Source organism: Zalophus californianus, chromosome 12 (genome assembly GCF_009762305.2).
Source record: "Zalophus californianus isolate mZalCal1 chromosome 12, mZalCal1.pri.v2, whole genome shotgun sequence".
Classification (NCBI taxonomy): Eukaryota; Metazoa; Chordata; class Mammalia; order Carnivora; family Otariidae; genus Zalophus; species Zalophus californianus.
In genome coordinates, this window is record NC_045606.1 from 84,317,176 (window position 1) to 84,343,136 (window position 25,961).

Here is a 25,961-nt window from a genome sequence, read left to right on the forward strand (position 1 = left end):
TGTGTGTCTCTGCTCCTAGTCCAGCCATTGGAGGTACTGCTGTAGGGCTGGTGAATTCCCACAGAACTCTGCTCTGTAATGTGATAGCCATTAGCTGCATGTGGCTATGTAAATTACTGCAATTAATTAAAATTAAATAAAGTAAGGAATTCAATTCCTTAGCACACTGGCCACATTTCAAGTGGCTAGTGGCTATCCCATTGGACAGTGCAGACATAGAACATTTCCATTATCACAGAAAGTTCTATCGGAAGGGCTGCCATAGAGTTCTCAAGAATTCTGAAGTGCCCTTCTCTCTTTCTCTCTCTTTCTTTTTTGCTCTTGCTCTCGATCTTTCTCTCTCTCTCCCTCTCTCCCCACCCCTAAACCAAAAAGGCAGGGATAGTTGTCTTATTATTAGTGACTTAAATGATGCTTTTGAACAAGAAGATGCTGGGTACTTTTGGTGACTAGCACCATCCCACTTTTTTTTCTTTTAAATCCCTGAGCTATTGTTTACTAGTACACTCTTTTATTCCTATGTCTACTAAAGCTGAATGTTACTTGGGTGGAAAGCCTAATTGCTTTCTTTTCTAGGTCCTTAAACCCTTTGCTAATGTTTCTGTCTGAGAGTTCCCAAAGCCAGGGTTCTAGGAGAGTTTGGCATGTCTGAACAGCTGAACCACAAAATAATGGAGTAGGTCCGGCGGGGTGTGGGAGCAGGGCATTCTGTCAATAAAAGAGCTCCCCTCTCTGCACACATGGCCAGTTAATTGGCCATTCTGGGAAAGGATGGATGGGGAGGGGGGCTTCTGAGAATCGCCGGTGACAGTTAAGTGGCCTTTTGTTGACGTCCTCTGCTGAACAACTTTGTTGGATTTAGTCTCTGCTTTTCCTCGGCCTCCTGTGGATTTTCTGTTAGATTCATTTACCATTCAGGCATCATCTTTCACTCTCTCCTTCCAATATGACTGCTTTGTGTGCTGGCCTCGGCTTTATTCCCGCTCTTCCCAGATCATAAAGGGGGCTGTGTGGGGCTTCGGCAGGACCGAGAAATTGACTCTGCTGTCTGTCGAGAACCATAATGATTGCACGGAGCTTGGTGTCTAGCAGAAAATGCACTACCTGCACCAGCCTACTGGCGACCGGCTGAAGATCGAGGAAAGGGAGTCTTCCCCGAATTCCTTCCCATGCTATGTATCTCTTTCCTTGGTTCCCCCTCTCCATTCCCTTCTGTCCGCCTTCTCCCTGCTGCAACTCAAGTCGACCTAAGATGCAGCCGTGACTAAGCGTTAATGCTCTTGAAATAATACATTCTATTTTGCAGGCTTGGCCAAGCCAGTTCACCCAAGTTGTCTCATCTAATACCCCCCCAAACCCCTGTGAGGTAGGGAGGGGAGGTATTATTAACCCTGTTTTCCTGATGAGTAAACTGAGATTTAGAGAGATTAGGGCAGTTGCCCACAGTCTTTTAGACAGGAAGTGAGCACGAGGCCTCTGTGTCTAAACCCAGCATTCTTTCCGTGGCGTCCACACCCTTATGTGTGAGGAGGACGTGGCCCAGGGGAAGTGTGAGTGGATGGGGAGGGAGAAGGAGAGCAAAAGAGAAACGTTCCATGAAGAGGGAGGAAAGGAGTGATTTCCTTGGGCCTCTAGCTCTTCTCAACTTTCTACGAAGATGGAGGATTTGATGTCCACCAGAGGCTGGCCCAGCAAACCTCCAGGGAGGAAAGAAAGCCAAGAGCCTCGTCTTCCTTTTTCCCTCTTTCCTCTTCCCAGGAGGGCATTGGCCTGGCAGTGGGGAGGGGTGGCCCTAGCTCTCCCCAGGCCCTGCGTGTGGGAGTCACACGCTGGGTCTCCCCCGAGGGAACCTAACGCCCATTCTCAGGCCGGGCCTGCCGGCCTTTAGGTGCCACGTTGTCTTGAGGCCTCGGCCATGCCTGCCCACGAGGAAGGCCCCTGAAGCTCGCCTGAAGGAAGAAGCATGCCGGGCGCCCCTGGAGGAGGCGTGGGCCCTGGCCCGTCCCCTGTGGACAGGTGGATGCTCCTGGTCTTCAGCTTTATTCTGGCGGCAGCTTTGGGCCAAATGAATTTCACAGGGTGAGTGGCTGTTCTTTAGTGCGGGGGGTAGTGGCTGTGGAGAGCTTGGGGACCAGGTGTGTGTGGGGGGGGGCAGGGGGAGGTGGCTGTCCTACTGGGACCTGGCCAAAGTGGAGGGAGTCGGTCCCTTAGTTCCCATTCAGGTCCATAATCTCCCATGCCCATGCTCAAGGGCAGGACAAGCAGCTGTGTTATTGTCCCTCCCCACGTGAGTTCTTAATCGGCAGCCCATGGGGAAGCTTTCAGGGCTCCATGAATCCCCTGATTCTTGATTATATGTAAAATTATTGGCCTATCTACTTTTTTTCCTGGGGGGAAGGTTTATAACTTTCCTCTGATTCTTAAAGAAGTTAGTAACCGCCAGAAGACTATGTCTCCCTGCCCTAGGGATGCAGTATTGTCCCCCCGTGAATAACAAGAAGCCCTAGTGTCTCACACCAGGCCCTCTAGGGACCTGTTTCTCAGCCTCCCAAAGATCATGCAAGGTGACTACTCCATGGTATGTCCACAGTGGTGATCAGAGAGGGGGTTAGTGAGGGGCTTCATCCTCCCTGATGTCTGAGCCAGCCAGGGAGGGAGCCTGCGCCATCCCAGGCAGCAGACCCTGGAGGTCACCGCTCCTCCAACAGGATGGGAAGGGGCTCAGCTTCTTCCCAAAAGGTAGCGTGAGGCTGATCTCCTCTTCCGTGTCCTCAACCTCTTGAGAGAAGACCGGAGAGGGCCCAGGGTTTGGACAGATCACGGCCCCGGGCCCTTGTATGAAGAGCACTTGGGGCCACAGTTGGTCTCCCCTGTCCCCTGGATCTATGCCTTTCTCCCCTTCATTCCTTTTGTTCTCCAGCCCTCCTCCATTCCCCGCAGTTCCTTTCCCGTACTTCCTCCCCCGTCTTGGCTCTGGGTTCATCAGGAGCTCTGCCAGGCTTTCTTTAGTCCTTTAGGTGGTCTGTCCTCAGGCTGGAGCGGCCCCTATCCCAGGCTGAAGGACTTGTGTGCTTCCCAGAGCTACGCATCCTTCTGCTCAGGGTCCTCTGGCCTCCCAGCCTTCCCGCCAGGTGCCCTCGGCCTGGTGTCTTCTCACTCCACCTCCTCCAAGCAGCCCAGCCTTCCAGGAAGCCCTCTCCGCAGCTCCCTCTGCCCTCCCTGTGTCTTTCCAGAGACCAGGTTCTTCGAGTCCTGGCTAAAAATGAGAAGCAGCTTTCAGTTCTCAGGGACCTGGAGGGCCTGAAGCCCCAGAAGGTGAGGACTCCTCAGGACTGAGGAGCACGTTGTGAACTCTCTTATAGTGGCTTGCACTATGTGTAAAATTATTGGCATATCTACTTTTTTTCCTGGGGGGGAAGGTTTATAACTTCAGCCCCTCGCCTGCTCCCCCCACCCCAAGCCTGCCCGCCAGACAGCTCTGCCAAAAAGCACAACACTGTGGAAAATCACATGTGGCTCCTCTTCAGGAAAGGTTGGGAACACTCGCCCAGAAGGTTGGGTGACCCTTCTTGGCTTTCTCCTCTGTCCTAGATGGGGGCCTGTTGAGCAGACCCCGTCAGGGGCCACTTCGCAAGTGACTGGAATGTCCCAAAGCCACACGGGAAGCACATAGGTCTCTGGGTGGGACGCCATGCTGAGTGCAGCCTGGACACATCTGTTTCCCAACTGAAATGGCTTAGCTTGGCAAACCTGTGTTTTATTTGGGTTCGTCCCTGTCAGGCTGAGCATTTGTTTCCAAGAACATTGTCCTCTGCAAGTATTCCATGATGGAAAACATTCTCTTCAACTGTTAGAATAGAAGAGTTTTGTTGGAGGGCTGTTGAAACAACCAGATATTTCTGGAGGTGGCCCGCAGCCCTTGTCCCTGTTTGTTTGAGTACCCCTCTCTCCCAGGATGCATAACACTTTATAACAGTTCTCTCCGTTTTACAAACTGGGAAATTTGGATGGCATGGGAATCCAGATTGGGTGCCTCCCACCTCTCCGGGGCTTGGGGACAGTGATGCCTCCCTCTTCTGACCAGAGTTCTTGTCCATGTTCATGCCCCATATGATGAGCTGTCTCACTTTTAGCAACTGTGTAGGGCTCTTGGGGTCCAGGTGAGGTTGCAGTGTGTCGGGGAGACTGAGAGATGAAGGTGCTTGGAATTACGGAGGGGAGCTCAGTTCGGGGATTTGGTTTGTTTGCCCCTGTCTTTCTGCTTGGCTTTAGGGTTCTCGTTTTGGAACTGGGGCCCTTTTAACCATGTAAGAGAAGACGATCACCTGGCTCCCTGAGGTGCCTAGAGGATGGTGAGTAAGGACGCATGATAAATGTGTCTATTTTCCTTTCCTTTGTGACCAAGGTGGACTTCTGGCGTAACCCAGCCAGGCCCAGCCTCCCTGTGGATATGAGAGTTCCTTTCTCGGAACTGAAAGACATCAAAGCTTACCTGGAGTCTCACGGCCTTGCTTACAGCATCATGATAAAGGACATCCAGGTGAGGTCCTGCCCCAGGGCTGCGGCTAGGGGCCCCCGTTCCACATGCCTTTCTGGTTTGGGCCCGACACAGAGGAAAACAAGCCAGGGCTAACAGTGGACATCTTGTTTCTAGAGTTCCATCTGCATTCTTGTGAACCGGCTATGGAAGGAATGAAAGCTCACACTTATCAGAGAATATTTAAATCTAGGACAGAGTCCACAGGGGGAGGGTCTCCTAGTGTGATAATGGCGGCCACTTGTGGGCGAGTCCTCTTGGGGAGGGATTCGCAGCTCACGGCCATGGAGGGAAGCCGGGAGGAGGGGGGCAGGAGGAGGTAGCTCAGGTCTTCCTAGGCACGAGGAAAAAGCAGCTCTGGATGCCTCCCTTGGCTTTTCTGACTGTCCCTCCTGTCCTTGCGGTGTCTCAGCCATCCAGTATCAGAGAGTTCCTTCACTCCAGAGAAGTGGGAAGAGGTGAAAGAAACTTAACTGTGGACCCGCTGTAGTTTCCCTCCCAACACCGGTACCGCAATGCTCTCAGTCCTGGGCACCTCTCCCCGGCAGGACACTCCCAGGGCAATGGCTTTGGGAAGAGGTGGCTGCAGACCCGCCCTCGGGTAGGGCAGAGGGAGCCTCCCTCCTGGCCATGCCAAGCTCCCCACCCCCGCTGGTCAGCACACCTTACAGAGTCTTTTCTGAACGTCATGGCATTTTATTTCCACTGTTCTGTCTTCACAAATATCCCAGGGAGCCTCCTTCCTACAGCTGTTCTTGGGGGCACCACGTGCCGGTTAGGCCTCTCTGGCCGCACCCCTCTGCAGATGCTTTTGGGGGCCTGTAGAGTCGTAGCCACCTAGATTCCCCCCCAGCCACACTGTGACACAGCTCATCTCTGAGGGCTGGGAGTGTGGGAACCCAGTCTCCCGGCCGCACAGACTTGACACCACATGCCAGGGGATAAACGCATTAGGAACATTCCTTTCCCAGGCAACCACAGGGCTGGGCCACTTAGGTCCATTCAGAGACCTTTATCCCTCATCAGGCACATGTGTTTGCTGCTCAACGTGGAGGGGTGGGCTCTTTCTCTAATTAATCCCCCACAAACCAAAATGGGGAAACTCCCGCAGACGAGACAGGATGCCGCATCAAAAGAAATAGCACTCACTTCTCATCTTTAGCCCAGGCCTGAATTTTGAAGTTTGCGTTTCCCTGCTTGCCCTGGAAACCCCGCAGGATTTGGCAAACAGATATGAAGAGGTCTCTCAAAATTTTCTGTTGATTTCTGCACATCAGGACTGGCCCCAGAGGCACCTCTGAGCCTGCCCACCAGTTCCTTTGGAGCTGTCATCCCCATTCTCCTCAGCCTGTCCCCTCCTGTCATCCTGGGCCTGGAATCCTTGGGGGAGGGGGGGGGATAATGCTTTTTACTCCCTCTTAGTAAGATGCCCTGGACTCTCAGCCCTCACCCAGCCAGGCAGGATTTTCACCAACAACTCCCTCTGTCTGCACTGCATCAAGCTCTGATGGTCATACTTAAGATCCCATTTTGGATTAGAGGAGCTGGGGGCCCCTGGGGGAGGCTGCTGTGTTGAATTGATTTGTGGTGATGAGGGGGAGGGTGTCCAGGAGGAGAAAAGCTCAGAGGTGCTAACAGGAGGGGAAGGCTTTGCACCACTCAGGTTGTTGGCCTCCAGCCTTATGTTTCAGTTATTGATGCACAGGCCAAATTTCTTCCGATTCTTCCGAACCTTCTCAGCTGCGGTGTTTGGCATAGTTTCTCTTGCACGGTGGGCCCTCAACTGTCGCAGAAATTACTCTATTGGCAGGTTCAGAAAGAGCATGCCCAGACAGAGACCTTGCTATTATGTTGGTCTTTGTCTCCAGAGCCCCCTCTCCTGAGCCTCTCAAGGTCCAGGATCAGGCCCGTTGTCTTTCTTTATACCCTAGCACCTCTGAGAGCACCTGCCACTCGGTTGGGGCTTAATAAATTTTAGCTGAATTAATGGATGCGGGGGAAGGAAAGAAGTGGAGGTGTGTTTGCTGGACAGTACCAGGCTGAGAGGGAGAGGGGAAAACCTTGGTGCGGGCTTTTGCTTTGGCCAGAGGCGGAGATTTTTGAGGAAGGGAGGTGCCCCCACCCCCCACCCGCCAGCTGTGATCATGGGGCTGCGTGAGGTAGAAGAGGTGGGTGCATTCATTCCACCCACTGGTGCAGAGATACCTACTGTGTGCAAGGTGCAGGAAATACAAAGATAAGAACTCTGGTCCTGTATCCAGGGGCACCGGTGTCATGGGGGTGGGGAGCGGAGGGGAGTAAATCAGTGATTACAATGGAGTGGATGAGTGTGCTGATGGAGTGCAGCAGGTTGCTATGGGAGCGAGGACACGCGGCTCTCAGAAGGCAGTAATTACGGTGCGGCTGAAGAGCAGGCGAGGGCGGGGGGGGGGGGGGGGGGGGGTTACCGGCAGGGGAAGGGGGCCCCCCCGATTGGCGATGAGACCCGACCAGATCACAAAGGGCATCCTCTGCTGGGTGATGAGGTCGAGATTTTATCCCGAAAATCGTGGGGGAGCCATTGGAGGGCTCTGACAAGATCAGATTTGCATTTAAGAAAAATCCCTCTGACAGTGACAATGTTGAGTTGGGGACAGGAGCAGGGAGAGACTGACAGGAAGGAGGGTGCTGAGAAAATTGCAGTGGGCCAGGCAAGAAATTATCTGATTCTGAGTGAGCTCGATTTGCATTTAATTTTTCTTCACCTCCCCGTTTTTTTCAGCCTTTTGGTTTTGGTGTAGTTTTTTTTTTTTTTTTTTTTCTCTAGGATGAGTCACCATGGAAAAGCTTCACTTGAGCAATCAGCTCTGTGGATTTTAATGGCTTTTTTCTGATTACAAAATTAATAAATATTCATGTTAGATAATTTGGAAAATAGGGGAAAGCACAAAGGAGAAAACAAAAACCACCCGTGCTCTGAGCATCTAGAGCAAAACACAATTTAGCGTAAATATTGCTTTGCCAATCCACCCCCCCCAAACAGCGGATCATTCTCATTAGCATACAAATATAGAGGTATTTCTTTTGCCCTAAAAAAAATCTGCTCTTGATCCCTTCCCTCCACCTCCAGCTATCTATCACCCCATTTCTCTGCTTCCGCACACAGCAAAACTCCTGGAAATATGGGCTGTACTTGCCATCTCCATCCCTCTCTTGGGGCAAACCATCCACCCCTCATGTCACCCAAACTGTGTCATGACCCACAGCTCCTAAGTCCAACTCAGCGGTCAGCTGTGAGTGCCCGTTGTTCTTTCACCTTTCAGCACAACTGGTCACTCTCTCCTCTTTTGAAACATGTCCTGTCTTGGCTTCTGCCCTCTCTTGTCTTATCCCACCTTACTGGCTGCTCCTTTTCATGTTGTTTTCCTGTTTCCCAGCTCTGTCCTTTGACCTCTCCTCTACCCCTTCATCCGGGATCCCGGTGTTGACTACCTTCAGCCCCCTGAAGGTCCCCATACTTAGAGCTCCAGCCTGACTCCTACATTCAACCTGAACTCTAGACTCCTATGTCCCACCACCTCCGCCCCGTTACCCCCTGCCTGCTTAGCTAGTGGGCGTCTCAGACTTCACTGTTCCAACCTGAGTACCACCCCCTGCCCGACCGGCTCCTGCACAGCCTTCTCCGTCTCAGGAAACGGCAACGCCAATCCTTCCGGTCACTCAGACAAGGAGCCTGGAGTCATCCGCGACTCCTTTCTCACATCCCACATTCAGTTTGTCAGCAAATCCCATCAGTTCTCCCTTTAAAATGTGTCTGACCGTTCCATGCTGCCACCTCGGGCCAGGGCGCCGTCAGCCCCGCCCCTGGATTATTCCAGGAGTCTTCTACTGCTCTTCCCAACTCCACCCTAGCCTCCTTGTTGCCCAGTCTCAGACCAGCATTCAGAGGGGTCCCTTAAAATTATTAGTATTACGTATTGTATTCAATGATGTCACTTCTCTGCCTAAAACCCTTAATGACTTCCCAACTCAGAGTAAAAGCCAAAGTCCTTAAAATGGCTACAAGGCGCCACATGATCTATGCCCCACTCCCACATCACCAACTGCTCTCCCCTTGCTCACTCTGCTCCAGGCACCTGGACCTCCTTAAGGTTCCTTGAACTTGTCTGACCCATTCCTGCCTCAGAGCCCTTGACTAGATTCATACCTCAGGGCCCTTTGCCCTTCCTGGTCCTTAGGCCTGGAATGCTGTTTCTGCAGATATCTGCATGACCTCTTCCCTCACTGCTTTCAAAACCTTATTCACAGGTCACCTTTTCACCTTGTTTTAAGTTGTCCCCTTCTCCTACATTCCCCCATTCCCTCCCACCTTCCACTGCCTCACTTTTCTCCTTGGCGCTTACCACCTTCTAATATCCTATCTAATTTATGTAATTATGCTGTTTATTGTCTGTCTCCCCTGACAGACTGTAAGCTCCAGGAAGGCAGGCAGTTTTCTTTCCTTGGCTGCCATATCTTTAGTACCCAGTGTGTGCTCAACAAACACCTGTTCACTGAAATAAGAGATTAAAAAAAGTGGCCATGACGGTGGCTGGGGTGGGGTTGGGCAGCAGCTCTTAAAAGGGGAGGAGGCCAGGCAGGGATGAGCAGGAGAAGGCAAGGGAGGACAGCAGCAGTCATGGGCAAGGGCCTGAGGGAGAGGCAGAGTCTGGCTGCTCCAAGGGTGCAGGGAGAGAAGGCCTGGCCCTTCTCTTGGTCCTGGGAGGGGGGCCTTTGCTGACTGACCGTTAATGGGGGCCGTCTGCCATCCAAGTCCTCCAGATACCACTTCTCTCTGGAGGACTCCAGATTTCCCGGTCACGCCTGGTAATGACTGTTCCACCACAGAGTCCGGGAGTTGCCCCCAGGATGACTATTGCCCTGCCTTCTTCCTCCGGCTCCTCATAGCTGAATGTTAGGCAACGGTTCAAGCACTTACCGATTAACCCTTCTAATCCTCACGAGAACACTTTAAAGAATGTGCTCAAGTGTGTGATAACATGACCCCCGCTTTATGAAGGCACACAGAGATTAATACTTTGGTAAACTGAGGCACGGAGAGATGAGTGACTTGCCCGTCCATGATGGTGTCAGGATTCAACCTGAGACAACCTGGCTTCAGGCCCTGTACCCTCTCTGCTCTTGTGCCATCTGCGGCCTCAGCAGTTGCCGTTGTTTGTGGTGTGGGTGGATTTAACTTTGCCTTTTGGGCAGTGGGGCCACCACTCAGCCTTGACCTCTGAGGGGGTCCATTTGGAGAACCCCAGATCTGTAGCCACCGCCATGTAGGTGCGGACTGCGGTTGCGGCCCACCTGGAAGAGAAGGCCGGGGGCATATAAGGAGAGGTGCCTGCTACTGTCACAGAGCGGGAGTGGCTGGGGGGTGGGGGTGGGGGGTGAGACGCTCCCCATCCGCTGTTACCTGGAGCCGTGTCCATTTTGGGTCTATGGTTGGAGTTCAGCTGCCGAGTGCCGGTTCCCTTCAGGCGTCAACTTCACCTTTCCGGGGCCTCCCTCAGCCTCCTGCCCTCCTCCATCCTGGAGGTGCTGTTCTCTGCTCAGTGTTCCCATCCTTCCTTACCCCTGTCATAAATTAATTCACACCAAGGTATTACTTTCCTTGTCAGGTTATGGCTTCCAGGGAGGCAAATGGCTTACTTCTGAGCTGTTTCTTTTTCTCTCTGAGAAGCCTGACAGGGCTGTAATTAGGCTTCCCTGAGCCTGTGGCAAGACTGCATTCTTAGTTCTCTCATCTCCTTCCCTCGGCCCTGTGAAGGGAGCAAACATCTGTGTAGTTTTCAGGCCAGGGTAGATTAGTGTTCTTGGAACTGGGGCCCAGCTGTGAGGGCTGAGCATTCCCAATCTGTAAGCGGGTCTTGTCTCCATTCACAAGCCTGTGAGGGTGTTTGGAAAGTTATTTGCAGTTCGGTGCTGATTTCCCATTTGCCCCCAAGCTGTTCTGTGGAACAAAGAACAGCCTCGTGGGAGCTGTGTTCCTGTGGGCATCCCTGGGGGTCTGTGGGAAGAGCTGGGTCCTCTGGTCCTGTCTTCCCAATTTCTCCTCCCTGTCCTCCACCCTCACCCACCGCCTCAGGCCCTCCACCAATTCCCTAGGCATTCGGATGTACGGACCCTTCACTCCTGTGGGGCCAGAGGGGGACTTCCGGGTGCACCAACCCAGGCTGCTTGCTCCCCTGCAGCTGCTCTCCACAGCTGCTCATGCCCGGCCCAGAGTGACGTTAGGGCACGCATTGGTCATGGTGGGCTGCTGAGATTTCCGTTGGGTTCCTGGGAGAAGACAAGTCCCTTTTGTTAGAGCTTCCCAGGGTGGTGCCTGTGCCAGCGAGGATCAAGGCTCGTCCAGCCTTCCCTCACCCCACCAGCAATCCCAGCTTTGCCCAAGTGGGAATGTGCCCAGCCCAGCCAGTTCGGCCAGAAAACATTGCAGTCACCATTGCCTAACATGCAGTCGGTGCTCAAAAAGAAAAGAAAATGAGGTCCAGGCATTGCTCTCCAGTCCTACTTTTAAATCTGCGAACTTGAGGGTTGTGAGCAAGCTGACTGGGGCAGCGGGGGAGCGGGTGGTCACTGGGCGGCGGCCTTATCTGCAGCAGGGATGGTGGAGGCCAGAGTCTATGGCTGCTCCTTTATTGTAGCCACTAGGGGTTTTTATTTTTGTTTTAGTATTATTTATTCATTTAGAAGATCATATGTATTTTAGTATAAGCATGTTGCCAGAATGTAAAAATAGAGAAAATTTTAAAATGGCTTAAAATCATAATCTTTCTATTCTAACAGGCATTGTTTACATTTTGGTATTTTTTGACATTTTAGTGTCATGTTTTCCTGTGCTCGGGGTATTGCTTTTTTCATTATTTTAAAACACTTTTTTTTATTTTTTTAATAATTTTTTATTGTTATGTTAATCACCATACATTACATCATTAGTTTTTGATGTAGTGTTCCATGATTCATTGTTTGTGCATAACACCCAGTGCTCTACGCAGAATGTGCCCTCTTTAATACCCATCACCAGGCTAACCCACCCCCCCACCCCACTCCCCTCTAGAACCCTCAGTTTGTTTTTCAGAGTCCATCGTCTCTAATGGTTCGTCTCCCCCTCCGACTTACTCCCCTTCATTCTTCCCCTCCTGCTATCTTCTTTTTTTTTTCTTAACGTACATTGCATTATTTGTTTCAGAAGTACAGATCTGTGACTCATCAGTCTTGTACAATTCACAGCGCTCACCATAGCACATACCCTCCCCAATGTCTATCACCCAGCCACCCCATCCCTCCCACCCCCCACCACTCCAGCAACCCTCAGTTTGTTTCCTGAGATTAAGAATTCCTCATATCAGTGAGGTCATATGATACATGTCTTTCTCTGATTGACTTATTTCACTCAGCATAACACCCTCCAGTTCCATCCACGTCGTTGCAAATGGCAAGATCTCATTCCTTTTGATGGCTGCATAATATTCCATTGTGTATCTATACCACATCTTCTTTATCCATTCATCTGTCGATGGACATCTTGGCTCTTTCCACAGTTTGGCTATTGTGGACATTGCTGCTATAAACATTGGGGTGCACATACCCCTTCGGGTCCCTACATTTGTATCTTTGGGGTAAATACCCAGTAGTGCAATTGCTGGATCGTAGGGTAGCTCTATTTTCAACTGTTTGAGGAAACTCCATATTGTTTTCCAGAGTGGTTGCACCAGCTTGCATTCCCACCAACAGTGTAGGAGGGTTCCCCTTTCTCCGCATTTTAAAACACGTTCTAACTGCAAGAGTAGTATGATGGACTTTTATCTGTTGTTAACATTTTACACATTTGCTTTTGCTTGGTCTCTCTGTATACACACACACACACACACACACGCACACGCACACACACGGATAAGCATACCGTTGACCCTTGAACAACATGGGTTTAAACTGTGTGGGTATACATGGATTTTTTTTTTTAATATAAATATAGCACAATACTGTAAATGTATTTTCTCTTCCTTATGATTTCTATTTTTAAAAAGGTTTTATTTATTTTGAGAGAGAGAGGGCACAAGTGGAGGCAGAGGGGGAGGGAGAGAGAGAATCTCAAGCAGACTCCGCACTGAATGTGGAGCCCAACGCGGGGCTTGGTCTCATGACCCTGAGGTCATGACCTGAGCCAAAATCAAGAGTCGGACGCTTTTTTTTTTTTAACTTATTTATTTGATAGAGAGAGACACAGCGAGAGAGGGAACACAGCAGGGGTAGTGGGAGAAGGAAAAGCAGGCTTCCCACCGAGCAGGGAGCCCGATGCGGGGCTCGATCCCAGGACCCTGGGATCATGACCTGAGCCGAAGGCAGATGCTTAACAGATGAGCCACCCAGGCGCCCCCCAAGAGTCGGACGCTTAATGGACTTGGCTACCCAGGAACCCCTCCTTATGATTTTCTTTTCTTTCTTTCTTTCTTTTTTTTTTTTTTAAGATTTTATTTATTTATTTGACACAGAGAGAGAGGGAGAAAGCAAGCACAAGCAGGGGGAGAGGCAGAGGGAGGGGAGAAGCAGGCTCCCCGCAGAGCAAGAAGCCTGATGTGGGACTTGATACCAGGATGCTGGGATCATGACCTGAGCCGAAGGCAGGGGCTAAACTGAGCCACCCGGGCACCCTCCTTATGATTTTCTTAATAACATTTTCTTTTCTCTAGCTTGTTTTATTGTAAGAATACAGTGTATAATACATATAACAGACAAAATAATGTGTTAATCATCTGTTTATGTAAGGTTTCTGGTTAACAGTAGGCTATTAGTAGTTACGTTTTTGGGGAGTCAAAAGTTATGTGTGGATTTTCAACTGTGTGGGGGTCAGTGCCCCTAATCCTCTCATTGCTCAAGGATCAACTGTATATTCCTGTAGATATGTATATCTATGTGTGTGCATATATATATATGTCTATCATGCATATTATAAATAATATATGTGTTTATTATTCTTATTAGCCTTAGGGTTTTGATAGCTAGCCAGCCTTAAGGAACCCAAGGCTAGGAATAGGGTATCTGGGTTCTTACCTCACCTCTGCCCCTTATTGACTTTGCCACTGAGTCCCTTCACCTCTCCAATCTGCTTTATCTCTAAAACATGAATAGTTAATTCCTACCCTGTCATTTGGTCATCTGACTGGATCAACTGAGATAATGAGTATAGGGATGCCTCGTAAACTAAAAGGATGCTCTGGCCTGAAGCAAGGCATCACTAAGACTGACTGGGTTGCAGAGCTCAAACCGGGGTGACTTTGGGGGGAGGTCTTCAGCCTTCACAGCTCAGTGGCCCAGGCACTTCCCATGCTGCAAGTCAGCACAGAATCCTGGGGTGTCTCTGTCCAGTGTAAGGGTATGAGCTTGGGGTGAAGGGCACCTGCCCACCTCACTGAGTCCCAAGCTGGGAAAAGCGTCCCAGAACGATGCAGGAGGGCAATCCAATCCAACTACATGCCCTCCCTGTGGTCAGTGGGAAGGAGCACGTAGGGACTGAGTACCAACTCCAAATGACACCCGCGGACATTGCTTTTGGCTCACCTATACTTGTGTTTCAGAGGCAGTTAAGAAGGTGAGTAAAAGACCATTGGCACATTAATCCCATAATTATTTGGCCCTGCTTAGTCCACAGCTGGTTTTCCAGATGGCCTGGACGTCACTTGTTAGGCTATTTCCTGTGGGTAGAGTGGCTGTTGTGGGTCGGGGGAGCCCTCTGCTCCTCCAGGAGTACATGGTTCAGCTTGGGCCTTGACTCAGCAGTGTCCCTAGAGGACCAGTAGATCATGAGCACTTTTCTAAAACACTTTCATATCCATGATTACATTTATCCTATGATATGGGCAAGGCAGGTTCTCACTGTCCCAGTGTTCATGCTGATGAAACTGAGGCCAAGGCCTCACAGCAAGTTGGCGGCAGACTTGGAACACAGCTCTCCGGACTCCTCGCCCTGTGCTCGCTTGGGAAATGGCGGCACGAATGCTGGCTTGCCAAGCAGAGTCACCTAGCAACCGGCGTCTCCTCCCGTTGTGCAGCTCACACTCATGGTGGCTTGTTTTCCTGTGTCAGTGCTGTCTTTGTGCCTAGCCAGCGGAGGCAGGGCTCAGGGGAGGCGGGCCTGGCCCAGTCCTCCCCTTCCCTTCCAGTGTGTGCTCTTGTCTCCTAGGTGCTGCTGGATGAGGAGAGAGAAGCCATGGCAAAGTCCCGCCGGCTGGAGCGCAGCACCAGTAGCTTCAGCTACTCCTCTTACCACACCCTGGAGGAGGTAGGTCTGTCTGCCCAGTCAAGCTCTGGGCTCTGTTGTCCCTTTGGGCTCCCGGGGTCTCCAGACTCGGGCAGAAACTGATGAAAGACTGAGGTCTGAGAGAGAGTGTGAGCCGACACTGGGGAATGCAGAGCAGACACTGGGAGAAAGACTCTCAGCTTCCAAGAAGTCCAGAAGCAAGGATTCAGAGAGAACTGTGGCTCAACAGTGCCGCCCGGGGTAGGTATGGGACAGAGTAATGGGCCTGCTAGGCAGGATGCTGAGGTAGGGACGCGTCACTTGCAGGGGGTGTCGTCTCCATAGCCAACACTGGGGCTGGGGATTCAGGGGTCTCGACCTCTTCACAAGCATTTCTGGTGTCAAGGGGCCCCAGCTGTGGGTGCTAGGGTGTAGCAGGGGCAGGAAGCCAGGCACCTTGGAGAGCCACTTGGTAGAGTAGAACAGAGTTGCCTCGGTTGGAGAAAATGCTTGATCACAGTGACAGCCAGCTAGGGCAGGTGTGACCAACTGTGACCGGTTTATAAAGGAGAACATAGAGACGCCCAGTCCAGAAAGAAACTCAAGGCTCAGGTCCCATTTTCATGTAAAGGACATAGTGATACTGGTATTGCCCACTCTCTGACCATCACCGTTACTCCCTGTTTCACATGGCCTGTAATAGAAAAAATACATTTTTTCCCATGTATTTGGTAATTCAGTTATATACATTGATAGAGGAAAGGAAGGGGTTAATATGGCCTGTCAATGTGTATTAGTATCAGACATAAATAATCCTGCCTTCAGAGGGCTTAGAATCTAAAAGGGCCAAGAAGACCCTAACAGCACTGCAGGGTCTGTGGGGTCTGTCAGATAGACTCAGTGGGCCCAGCAAATGGAAGCAAGAGAAACTTCCACCCTGAGAGAGCCTTGCAGGCTGACCCTGGGGACTGAGTGACTGATCACGCGCGAAGGCTTAGCTCTGGGTGTGGTGAGTGGCCTTCGAATCCAGGCCGACTGCAGCTTATTGCCTTAGGCCTGGTGGGTGTCTTTGATTTGGGCAGTTCTCCATCTGGGTTCTTTTAGATCCTCAAGGGAGGTGGGAAAGCATTCAGGAGGGTGGGATGAGGGAGGGAGAATATCCGGGGAGACCCTCGGGTTTGCCCCTCCCTGCCTAAGTGCCTGTCTGATATACATCATTTCTTGCAGATATATAGCTGGATTGACAACTTTGTAACTGAGTATTCAGATATTGTCTCAAAAATTCGGATTGGCCACAGCTTTGAAAATCGGTCCATTCTTGTCCTGAAGGTAAGAGCTGGTGGTGTTGACCACTAGACTCTACAGTGAGAGCCTCCGGCATAAGGTTGAACTCACGTGGGGTCATGGCTGGGTGGGAGTTGTAGGGACAGAGAAGATGTGTATCCTCCTGCCCCGAGGTGACCCACAGCTCTGGGGTTGTGGTGTTCAGGGCCCCACCCTTGTAGGTATGGGCGGGCGACAGTGCCATGACCCGGCATACCCTCCTCGGTCAGGAAGTAGGTGGGAGGGTTGCGAAGGAGATGGAACTGCAGGGTGGCGGTTGTGTCACCCTGGTCTTGGGATGTGAATGTGGGGGAGCCGGCTTTCTCCCTATTCCCTTGGTTGCGTCATCTGTTAAATGGGAAGAGAGGTAAATAGAGACCTCGTTTCCAAATGACTGAGGTCGTCTGGCTCAGGCAGCCCCTCAGATAGGCCTGAGTCTGTGGGGACCTCCCAGCCCTTCCCAGGGGCCACTGGAAACAGAGTTTGAGCAAAGTTGGCAGCCACAATGCCCTTGGTCATGAGTGGAGGCAGGATAGGTAGGAGTGTGAAGCACCCCCCCACCCCGAAAACAATTCCTAGCATGTGCCCTAAAGGGCGCTTGGGAGTTTGGACCCCACAGGGCCCCTGACACCCAGCTCTCAGAGCAGACAGGCACTGTTGCCCTCAACCCTGCCCCGGGAGACTCTTCCAAAGGGCCAAGTGTCCTCCTCTCCCTTGGGATGTGACCTCCTCTATCTCTGCCTTGATTTCCCCTGGTGGCTGGGCGTGTTCTCCCTTTAATGTTGTCTAAGACCTTGCTACACAAAGTGTGGTCCTGGCACCTGCAGCAGCATCCCCAGGAGCTTGTCAGAAATGCCCAACCCCAGACCCCTCCCCACACCTACTGAGAGTCTGCATGGTAGTGAGATCCTGGGGGATTCATGTGCCCTTTAAAGTTTGAGAAGCACTAGTTGAAGGAAGCTCTGTGCTTCTGGCTGGATCACTCCACTCCCCACGTGCACAAGCCCCACTGCACCCCAGGGCCCCCACACTTCGTGGACTCAGGCACAAGTACCTGCACATTCAGTCCCCCGCCTGGGCCCAGAGCGCCACCCCAGGTGGTGCGCAGACCTCTGGGGCCTGCTCCTGGGAAGCCTAGGGACAGCCCTGCAGCTGTCTCAGTTCAAACTTGTTTGGGACCTTGTGCTTTTACCCAGTTCAGCACTGGAGGTTCTCAGCGCCGGGCCATCTGGATCGACACTGGAATCCACTCCCGGGAGTGGATCACCCACGCCACTGGCATCTGGACTGCCAAGAAGGTCAGCGCAGACGTTGGGGGTGGGGCAGGGGTGGGGACTGTTTGACTATTTCGGGGTGTCTCCAGTTGAAAATTTATACTGGGTTTGTTTAAACGCAGAGGCTCTCTCCCCTCCTGTCCTTTGGAACGGTTGCCGTGTGCTCTGCCCTTAGCACAGTGCCCACACCCAGCCTCTGCCTCCTGGTTGTTTAAAATCCAAGCCTTTCATTCTGCACAAAGAATGTATCTGATGGCTTGATGCCACCCCTGCCTGCAGCCACTGGCTGTGCAAATGCCCTGACCCACCTTAGAGCAGAGCCTGGCAGCGCCTCCCATCCCTTCCAACCCTCCCCCATCCCCACTCTGCCCTCGCTTGCAGATTGTCAGTGAATATGGCAAAGACAGCACCCTGACAAACATACTGAATGCCATGGACATCTTCATGGAGATTGTCACCAACCCTGATGGGTTTGCATTTACCCACAGCATGGTGAGGGCATTTGGGAGGGAGGGAGAGGGGCAAGGGTCAGGGTCAGCTCTGGGGGGGGGGATGCAGAAAAGGGTGCCATGGCTTTGGGAAGCTGAGCTGAGGTTCCCTGGGGGCTGGCTGGTGACTCGGGTCAGCTATGGCTCTTGCCCTTCCACCCCTGTCCTGCTGCCCGGGAAGGCCACTGCTGGCAGCCTGCACCTGTCCTCGGGCCTCTCCCCACATCCTGGCTTTAGTCTGATCTGCTGTCCTGGCCCATCCTCATGCCAGCCGCAGCCTGCCCTAGAGATTCCTTCCTTTTGCCGCTCTCTGTCCTGCCAGACCCGCCTTCTTAGGTCAGGATGTCAGAGGCTCCCACCCCTGGGGAAGGGGTGAATGTCACCTGCATGGGCTTTTTCAGAACCGCCTGTGGAGGAAGAACAAGTCCACCAGACCTGGAGTCTTCTGCATTGGTGTGGATCTTAACAGGAACTGGAAGTCAGGCTTTGGAGGTATGGCAGTCTGCTGGACCTGGGGGCAGGGCTGGAGGAGGACTTGGTCCTTGGCACGTCTCCCACACGGTCAGGTTATGTGGACGCATACCTTGGGAGACGGGGTAGTTAGCTAATGCAAGTGAGTCATGGACGGGGACAGACAAACACATGCCTAGGATTGGCCGTGCGATATGGGGAGAGGTTGCACATGCGTGGTCAACATATGCATATGTGCAGGCTCCATGGGAAACACGGGAAACAGCTCCTGGCATGGGGAACCAACTGCAAGGGTCAAATCCTAAATATGGTAGGGGAAGGTACAAGATAGTCTTCAGGTTGTACCTTTAAGAGATACAAGATGGTCTTGCTGGTTGCTCAAAACTCAGTTTTTATGCCCTCCCCTGCAAATCCCTCTAGCCCCTCCTTGTAGGGAGCCCACCAAAAGAAAATGCCTCCAAACTCATTTCCTGAGAGCCAGGACCTGAAATTTGCCCTTTCAGGAGGCCAGAACAATAGTTTTAATATAGAATAAGCCAATTTCTTATCAACTCTGACTTGAGCCTGGTTTTTATTTTTTGACAACTAAGCTTTGTAATCCTGGGCTGATGGCCTGGTGCATGTCTGCAGGGTCATATTGTTCTAGGCAGAGGTGGGCAGCTTCCTCCCAAGTTCCTTGGTGTTATTCCTGATTATCTCCCTTACCATACCAGGAGAATAGGGACTAGATGGGGAAACTGAGGCCTCCAGAAAACCTAGAGACCATTATGTGGATCCTGGGAATGCAGCAATTGGATGGGTGGCATGCTAGGTCTAGCCAGGACAGGTTGCATGGGCCCAGCCTTCAGGCTCCAGATGTGGCACCCACTACACTGGGGTGGGGTGGGGGGTCGGAGTTTGGCTCCAAGGAGACAGTGCCATTGCTGTTGAAAAGCAGATCCACAGATGGGAGGCCAAACCAATGAGATAGAACATTCTAGATCTTCCCATCACTTTGAAAATCTGGCTTCTTTCAGTTGGTTCTCATTGAAAAATCAGCATCTGAAGCATCCAGACCAGTCTCAGGCAGCTATGGGGCTCTATTCTCTCTTTTCCTGGCCTCTCAGCCCGTGGTGTTGTGGGTGGGGGTTGTCTGAGAATCCGGTGCTGTGTGTAGCTGCTTGTGTAAGGGAACACAACCGTGTAAAAATGGGTGTTTTCACCTCCAAATGACCAGACACTTGCCCCGAGTGGGCATCCATGTGGGCCCCTCGGAACTGGCTGAAGCGGTGCCCACGGACCCCAAGATAAACTGGCTAGCAGAAAGACAAATCATCTCTTAAGGAAAATAACTTTTTTGTGTGTTTCTCCACAGGGGGCAGGAGAGGGGGGGAAAATCAGTAATATACACAATATAAAAAAAATATATGGGAAAAAAAAAGCCCAGGGGGGACAAAAAACTCCCATAATCCCACTACCCAAAGATTACTGCTTTTAATAATTTACCATGTCCTTCCAGAGATTTCCCCTTGCTACAAATTACATTTTCAGAGAAGGAAAAATAAATAGCTAATGAATCCATTAGCAGGTACTTGTGACACAGGCAGGCTCAGAGGACTTGGACTGTGAACGTCAGAGAGAGGCAGGCAGCTAATTCCCATTTGGTCCGGGGAAGATTAGTTTATGCTGCTTAGCTCAAACCAGAACTAATGGCCTGAAGTGTTTCTCCATATTTGGGCAAAGCCACCTGGTCGTTGGCAGGGGAACCGCTTTCCCCGCGTGGGCTGCAAACGCAGACAAAGCTCTCAGCCTCCCCCGCTCTGCTCATCTGTTGCTGTTTGTCATTCATCAAGTGGAGCAGGTGCAGAAGCTCCCGGCAGACACAACAAACAGGGCCGCTGTCCAGCCTGTGGGGCTGCTCCTCACCCTCGCTTCCTGCAGACACATCCCCTTCTAGCCTGGGTCCCCACCCCAGGTGGGACCCCGCAGACCAAGGGGGGACGCACTCCCCGGTGACAGAACCGCCTCTGGGCCTGCCTGCGGACAGAAATAGTGTGTGCCTGGGTTGGTGACTCAGGCGGGAAGATTTTGTTTATGGTTTTATCATTGCCTTAATTTGATTGCTGCATAATGAGTCATCTGTAGACCATCCCTCCCACTCATGCCGCCCTCACCTGCACTCCCCGGGGAGCAGTGGTTTGCTCCAAGCCTAGCGCAGCATCTCAGCTGGTCCCTGGGCCAGCCCCCCAGCCCTCCAGCCAGCGTACTGCCCTGAGGGTCTAGGGGAGCACTCTGGCATCCTCAGGAGGCTTCAGAAGTTGGGGTGACCCCTGACCATGGCCTCAGGCTTGTGTGCAGGCATTTCAGGGAGGAATGAGAGGAGGAACTGGGATGGCTCTTTCCAGATGTGCTCCTAACCCGCAAATCTTGACCAGCCCACAGCCCAGCCCTCCATGACAGGGCCCTTGGGGAAGGGAAGAAGACCCAAGAAGAGGCTAAGAGGAAGGAAAGAGATGGAGAGCAAAGAATCTAGGAGATGGGAACCAATTAAATTTGTGAACAAAACAGAAGTTCAGCTCCTCTCCCCTAACTGAGGTCCCCAAGAAGAATTGCCAAAGGCTCTTTACATCTGTGGCTCCCAGACCAGTCTCAGGCAGCTATGGGGCTCTATTCTCTCTTTTCCTGGCCCCAAGTCCATGTTGCTCCTGGGGCCACGGTTGTGGCAAAGCTTGAGCAGATACTCAGTCTGAGCGCTCAACCGACCCAAGCCTTCGGCCTGGCAGTGGACAGTCGGCAGAGAAGGGTCAGCTCGAAGGGGTCGCCGCTCGTCGGGGAAGCCAGGGTTGGAGACCTAGAGTTTCCTCTGAAGGCAGTCCCGCTTTTCTAAGTCCTTGGTCAGGACTTAAGCAAAGGGCAAGCCAAAGGAGCTCTCTAGAAGGCCCACAGAGTTGCTGAGTCATGGTGTGAATGCACTCCTCTGATGTATTAGACTAGGGTGTGCAGCAGTGATAAATGCCATCCAAATCTCAGTGGCTGAACACGGTAAAAGTTTATTTTTCAGGCACACGAAGTCCAACGTGGGTAGGTGACTCTCCTTGGCAGCTTTCTTCCGACCGTGACAGAGGGATCCAGGATGCTTCCTCCATCTAGAGTTTTTTGCTCCCAACCACATAGACAGAGGAGACTGTGGAGAAGTCATGCCTGCTCTTAACAGCCTCAAACTAGAAGTGACCCATCATGACTGCTCATATTCTCATTGGTCAGAAGTAGTCACATGACCTCAAACAAACTGCAGAGGAGGCTGGGAGATGTAGAGGAATACCTGGATGTTTTGTGAACATTGTCTTTCCCAAACCTGGGAATTCGAACCCTCTGGATGGTTTTATTTTTCTTCCAGGAAATGGTTCTAATGACAACCCCTGCTCAGAGACTTATCGTGGGCCCTCCCCTCAGTCGGAGCCTGAGGTGGCGGCCATTGTGGACTTCATCACTGCCCATGGGAACATCAAGGCTCTGATCTCCATTCACAGCTACTCTCAGATGATCATGTACCCTTATGGCCACTCACTGGAGCCGGTTCCAAACCAGAAGGAGTTGGTGAGATTGGCTGCCTGGGGCTTGGGGGAGGCATCAGGCAGACCGCCAGAGGTTCAGGCCCTCACTCTGAAACAAGGGTCTGGACCAGTTGACCCCATGTTAGGGAGGAGGGGGAGAGCTTGTTGTTCTCACATGTGGTCAAGTTCAAAGCCAGAGGGGCTGTGCTCCCTTCTCATGAGAGCCATCTGCACATTCAACTTCCGGGTTTCTCAGCGGCTGGTGAGGGTGTGGGAGCGTGGGGAGCCCCAGCCTCTCACCCTCTGGATGCAATCTCGCAGTACAATCTTGCGAAGGACGCAGTGCAGGCCCTGTATGAGGTCCACGGGATCGAGTACATTTATGGCAGCATCAGCACCACCCTCTGTGAGTGAGCCTTCCCCTGGGTGCTGCTCTAGGCCCCACATCCACCTGGGGTTGGGCAGGTGCAGGCTGTTTGCTGACTGGCAGGGCTGGTTGGCCACAGGGCAGTGCCGTAGATCTAACTGAGCGGGGTCAGAGCTGCTGTCCACATCTGAATAGAGGGGTGAGTGGTGGTCCCCAGAAACAGGCAACTCCTTCTTTGCAGCATTAATTAATGCCTGGTTCCCAATGTCTGGCTTACTGTGATGTTCCTTGAAGGAGAAGATCCTTCTTGAAGGAAAGCTCCTTGGTGGCCTCAGGGAGCTTTCTTTTTGCTGGGGCAGAGAATGGGGAGGGGGGACAGAGTGTGGCCCAGGTTGACGCTGGGGTCAGAAGGTGTGGTGTTGTCTGGGGTGAGTTGGGGTTTGGCCCCCAGGGCCCACTTTCCACTCAGGATACTTCTGCACCTTAGGACCACACCCTGTTCTTTCTTCTGGGGGCATTTCTTTGCCCTTTTATACCCAGATGTGGCCAGCGGGATCACTGTCGACTGGGCCTATGACAGTGGCATCAAGTACTCCTTCACCTTCGAGCTCCGGGACACGGGGAGCTATGGCTTCCTGCTGCCGGCCTCCCAGATCGTCCCCACGGCCCAGGAGACATGGCTGGCGCTTCGCGCCATCATGGAGCACACCCTGAATCACCCCTACTAGCAACACCACTCAGGGCAGAGCAGGAGCATTCATTCCCTTCCCCAAGGCCTGGGGCTCCTCCTGAAACCCAAGTGATACATGGTCCTCCCCACACACTTACCCTGACCCCTTAGGAAATAAATAACAAGTTTGAACAGGCTTGGTGGCCTCTGGTGCTTTGGGCTCAGCACTGAGGGGACAGGGGCGGCTTGAAATGCCTCTTCACTCCTCAGGAATTCAGGAGGATCAGGGGGCTAGCAGCCCTTAGATTTAGTCCTCTTGCAGCGTTCTCCAGGCCCAGAGCCGATAACTCACTCTCTGGGAGCTACGGGATACACACTATCCCCTTGGTGTTTACATTCTGAGATGATCCAGAAGGCCCAATGTTTGATCAAAGGGAGTGGGGCTCCAGTGGTGGCATCTCCGGCAGCCCGAGGGAGAGGTGGGTACGGACAGGCACATTCCTTCTCTGCCTGCTTCATTTCCATGCTGTGTAGCAGGGGAGGGCCACATCTCGGAGGCCCCGGCTTGGAGGACCCCGTTCGCCCCCTAAAGGAAGGTGAACACCCTCACAGTCTCCCCTGGTCCGGGGAGCAGGGTCGCAAGCCAGTCAGAGCCAGCACAGCAAAGCACCACCCACCCAGGGAGAGGGAATCCTCTTTCCCCCTTCTCTTCACCCATGGTCACCACGCTGGTCGGGCACTGAGCAGTGAGTCGAGGCCAGGCATTTGCTAAGCAAGCACTTTCTTTAAGGGAGAGAAAGGGACGATATTTTGAGATACAAATGAGGTGCCCCCACCCCATCCCGAGGCTTCCTTACAGCTTTTGCCTTCCTCCACCGCTGGGGAGCAGGGGGAGTGGGTCTCTCTGTCCTGCCCCCAGGGGAAGGCAGGTCCTCTGAAGAAGCAAGCGGGCCACTGAAGAGCTGAAAGGGTCTGTGTAATTCTGAGGCAGAAAATAAGACTTTCATTGGCAAGGGCCAGACTTTTGTTGTTTTGGTCACAAAAGAAAAGGATTGTGGGACCCGTGATTTGGCCCCTGCAGGACACAGAGCACAGGGTTTTACTCTAAATCACAGAGATGGAAGAAAGCAGGGGGAAAGGAGAACAAGTCCCCCTTTCTACGTGCCCTGTAAAAGAAGACAGGGGTTGAATCAGTGGGAGGCGGGGATCAGCGGGGATCAAGTCTCTAGGTAAGGCCCATGTCCAACATGGCAACTGAGCAGCAGATGAACAAGGGCTGAGCAAGGGGTCTAGAAAGGTCATTAAAATGTATCCATGGGTATACCCGTATGGCTGGGTACACCTGACGAGTGCAGCTACTGGGAGCTCTGAAAAAAGAAATGGTGAGGAGGCTTGGGGTAGAGGCAAGAAGGCTAAGCCCAGGGGCCACGGAGGCACGGGGGCCAGGGGATGCCTGTGCCCAGGAGCAGCTGTGCCAGGAGGAGGCCTGAGGAAGTCAGGGTAAAGAACACCTGAAGAACCCAGCTCATCTCCAGGGGAAGAGCCAACAACGGGGGAGGAGAGCATCCCGATTCGGGCCGCAGTTCCTCAAGAGAGGCGGAATTTTTTTTTTTTTTTTTACGCTGGAAGCGATTTGAGCGAGCTAGAATTTCCAAGCTAACGTCTTCTGCTATTAGTGGAAATATGAGACCATGGGCTGAATTAGTATAAGCTATAGACAAATAAAGCAAGTTATACCTTTGCACACTGGAGTCTGTGATTATAACTTTTGTACCCTCTGCGCAAATATTTTCATTTCATCCTCTTGGGGCGGATACTACCATTATTAATAAGCTTGTATTTCAGATGAGGAAAGCACGATCATGATTCGGAGAGGTTTTAAAGGCCACATGAGGCCACAGGGATGGGAAGTGGTTGAGGGAGATTTGGACTTGGGTGTGTCTAACTCCCAAAACCACTATGTCGCCATTTGTCCAAGCGTGATGTGTGACCACACCTGTAGCGGAGTCCACGGGGAGTCGTTTAATGTGAAGGTAGTTCCATTCCCAGACTGAAACAGAATCTCTGGGGTGTACCCCCCGAATCTGTATTTTTACCCTCTGCCCCAGGAGTTGTGAGGTCCCTTAAAGGCTGAGAACCACCTGCTCTCCTGCCTCCCAGAAGAACACACTTGAGTCTTCCTGGGGAAGTTGGGGCTCAGCATCTCCACCCTCTGCCATTATCCATTAGGGCTGAAGGTGGTTACAACAGCGGGAGGCTGGTCATCCTTCTCCAAGATGTTCCTAAGGGGCTGCCTTGGCCCTCACCTAAAGCAGTGTGGTCTGGAGACCACCGGCATCAATACAAAGTCTGGAAATACAAATTCCCAGGCCACCCCAGACCTACTGAACCCAAATTTCTGGGGATGGGACCCAGGTGATGCTAATGCCACGCTGGAGAGGCGTTGCCCTAGAAGCAGGAGTATCTGGACCCTGATGGGTTTCTCAGTAACAACAGTGAAAATAATAAGCTTTTCTAGCACCTAGCCAGGCATGGTTCCAGGTGCATTACAGGATTCAACACATTGCCTCCTCACAGGTCTAAGAAGTAGGACTCTTACTGTCTTGATTTTCAGATGAAGAAGCTCAGACTCAGCGTAGTAGCTAAGGGGCATCCAGCTAACTGAGTGGCAGTCATGCCCTGAGTCGTGCCCAGAGCCCCTTAGGACCAAGGGCCAGGAACTTGTTCTCATAGTCATGTTGGTAAGACCTGTGTACAGCCAATAGACTCATGAAAGTTGGAGCTGAAACTGCTTTACAGAAGGGGGTCTTCTTGAAAGGCAACTTTCTCTTTAAAATCCTTCAATGAATTAACCGCCCCCTGCCCCACCCAAGATGCTACATGGCTGGCCCTGGGGACCTCTCCCACTTTGCCTGAACACCTTGCTCATTGGCCGCAACCTCACCAGCCTCCTCTCAGTTCCTTCCCAACTGGAAGCATTTGCACATGATGCTCCTTCTTTCTGGAACGTTCTCTCCTCTCACTCTTCCTC

At 52.2% G+C, this 25,961-nt stretch overlaps 1 protein-coding gene across 7 annotated transcripts; it reads left to right on the forward strand.

Moving 5' to 3' along the window:
• The first annotated feature begins 325 nt into the window (after positions 1-325).
• On the forward strand, positions 326-23,120 carry CPA5 (carboxypeptidase A5). 7 transcript variants are annotated; one of them, XM_027573940.1, is made up of 12 exons: positions 326-1,140; positions 1,868-2,079; positions 3,234-3,315; positions 4,406-4,540; positions 14,748-14,846; positions 16,032-16,133; positions 17,324-17,425; positions 17,783-17,893; positions 18,291-18,381; positions 21,737-21,936; positions 22,215-22,299; positions 22,801-23,120. In XM_027573940.1, exons 2-12 carry the CDS (start codon positions 1,964-1,966, stop codon positions 22,986-22,988), a joined length of 1,311 nt encoding a protein of 436 aa, XP_027429741.1. In that variant the 5' UTR covers positions 326-1,140; positions 1,868-1,963; the 3' UTR covers positions 22,989-23,120. The 7 variants fall into 7 exon arrangements, with proteins under 7 accessions (XP_027429741.1, XP_027429746.1, XP_027429745.1 ...); XM_027573945.1 differs by having other exon boundaries at positions 22,748-22,921; XM_027573941.1 differs by lacking the exon at positions 326-1,140 and adding an exon at positions 1,157-1,366.
• Positions 23,121-25,961: the final 2,841 nt, after the last annotated feature.

Excerpts from the sequence above, each read along its gene's own strand:
- CPA5 (XM_027573940.1), top strand. The coding sequence starts at position 1,964 with ATGCCGGGCGCCCCTGGAGGAGGCGTGGGCCCTGGCCCGTCCCCTGTG. Across the intron at positions 4,541-14,747 it reads TCATGATAAAGGACATCCAG|GTGCTGCTGGATGAGGAGAG; the intron begins GTGAGGTCCTGC and ends CTTGTCTCCTAG. Across the intron at positions 17,426-17,782 it reads GCATCTGGACTGCCAAGAAG|ATTGTCAGTGAATATGGCAA; the intron begins GTCAGCGCAGAC and ends CCTCGCTTGCAG.